Here is a 1,535-nt window from a genome sequence, read left to right on the forward strand (position 1 = left end):
GCAACTTTCCGGGCCGCTGCGCATTTGAGAGAGGAAGGGCCGGCGCGGGGGAGCGCCCGGCCGGGCGGCGGCCACCTGCAGGGAGTTCGCGAAAACACGCCGCCGGAGAGGAAGCGCGGAAAGAAAGCGAAGGGCGAACTGCCGCCGCGGGGCGGGGGCGCCGCCTGAAAGTTCCCGCGCCCCGCGGAGGGTTCTCCCGAGCGCCCGGCCCGAGACAGCCGCGCGGCCGGAGACGCGGAGCGGCCCCGCGCTGGTGCCCCGGCCCCCGCCTGCCGGGCGGGCGCGGAGCGGGGCGCGGCGAGCGCCGGCGGGCGGAACGTGTCCCCGCGAACAGCCAACATTGATTTCCTCCGGGCCGAGGGCGACGGCCCGGGCGGCGGCGCGCTGCAGCCGAGGCACGGCGAGAACATGTCCAAGCCGGTGGACCACGTCAAGCGGCCCATGAACGCCTTCATGGTGTGGTCGCGGGCTCAGCGGCGTAAGATGGCCCAGGAGAACCCCAAGATGCACAACTCGGAGATCAGCAAGCGCCTGGGAGCCGAGTGGAAGCTGCTCACGGAGTCGGAGAAAAGGCCGTTCATCGACGAGGCGAAGCGCCTGCGCGCCATGCACATGAAGGAGCACCCGGACTACAAGTACCGGCCGCGGCGCAAGCCCAAGACGCTGCTCAAGAAGGACAAGTTCGCCTTCCCCGTGCCCTACGGCCTAGGCGGCGTGGCCGACGCCGAGCACCCGGCGCTCAAGGCGGGCGGCGGGCTGCACGCGGGCGCGGGCGGCGGCCTGGTGCCCGAGTCGCTGCTCGCCAACCCGGAGAAGGCGGCCGCCGCCGCCGCCGCCGCCGCCGCGCGCGTCTTCTTCCCGCAGTCGGCCGCCGCCGCAGCCGCCGCCGCCGCCGCCGCCGCCGCCGGCAGCCCCTACTCCCTGCTCGACCTGGGCTCCAAGATGGCAGAGATCTCGTCCTCGTCGGGCCTCCCGTACGCGTCGTCGCTGGGCTACCCGACCGCGGGCGCGGGCGCCTTCCACGGCGCGGCGGCGGCGGCTGCAGCGGCCGCCGCGGCCGCCGGGGGGCACACGCACTCGCACCCCAGCCCGGGCAACCCGGGCTACATGATCCCGTGCAACTGCAGCGCCTGGCCCAGCCCCGGGCTGCAGCCGCCGCTGGCCTACATCCTGCTGCCGGGCATGGGCAAGCCTCAGCTGGACCCCTACCCCGCGGCCTACGCCGCCGCGCTATGACCCCGCGGGGCCGCCTTGCGAGGACCGGCGCGCACACGTGTACATATGTATAGGTACGAGCTCCGAGGCCGCCCGGGGCGCCCTCCCGCGACGGGGACCCCGGGTGGTTTGTACATAAGATGTATAGGTGCCGGGCAGAGGCGGAGATGCCAGTCGGCGCGAGTGCGCGGGCGAGTGTGCGTGTGAATCCACGGGATCATTTCAGACCCGCACTTCGGCAGCCACCTTTAAAGCGGGCAGTTGTGTTCCAGCAGCGGTTGGCGTTGGTTTTGCACTTGGGGGACCTGTTGCGCTTTGGC

The 1,535-nt window shown here is 73.0% G+C and overlaps 1 protein-coding gene across 1 annotated transcript; it reads left to right on the forward strand.

Annotated features, from left to right (window-relative positions):
• Positions 1–408: 408 nt before the first annotated feature.
• SOX21 (SRY-box transcription factor 21) lies at positions 409–1,236 on the forward strand (the record flags this gene model as incomplete). Its single annotated transcript, XM_081128967.1, has 1 exon — positions 409–1,236. The coding sequence occupies one exon, from the start codon at positions 409–411 to the stop codon at positions 1,234–1,236; it is 828 nt and encodes a 275-aa protein (XP_080985093.1).
• Between the last annotated feature and the right edge of the window lie 299 nt (positions 1,237–1,535).

The sequence above is a fragment of the Miniopterus schreibersii genome (assembly GCF_964146895.1).
Source record: "Miniopterus schreibersii genome assembly, chromosome: 2".
Lineage (NCBI taxonomy): Eukaryota > Metazoa > Chordata > Mammalia > Chiroptera > Miniopteridae > Miniopterus > Miniopterus schreibersii.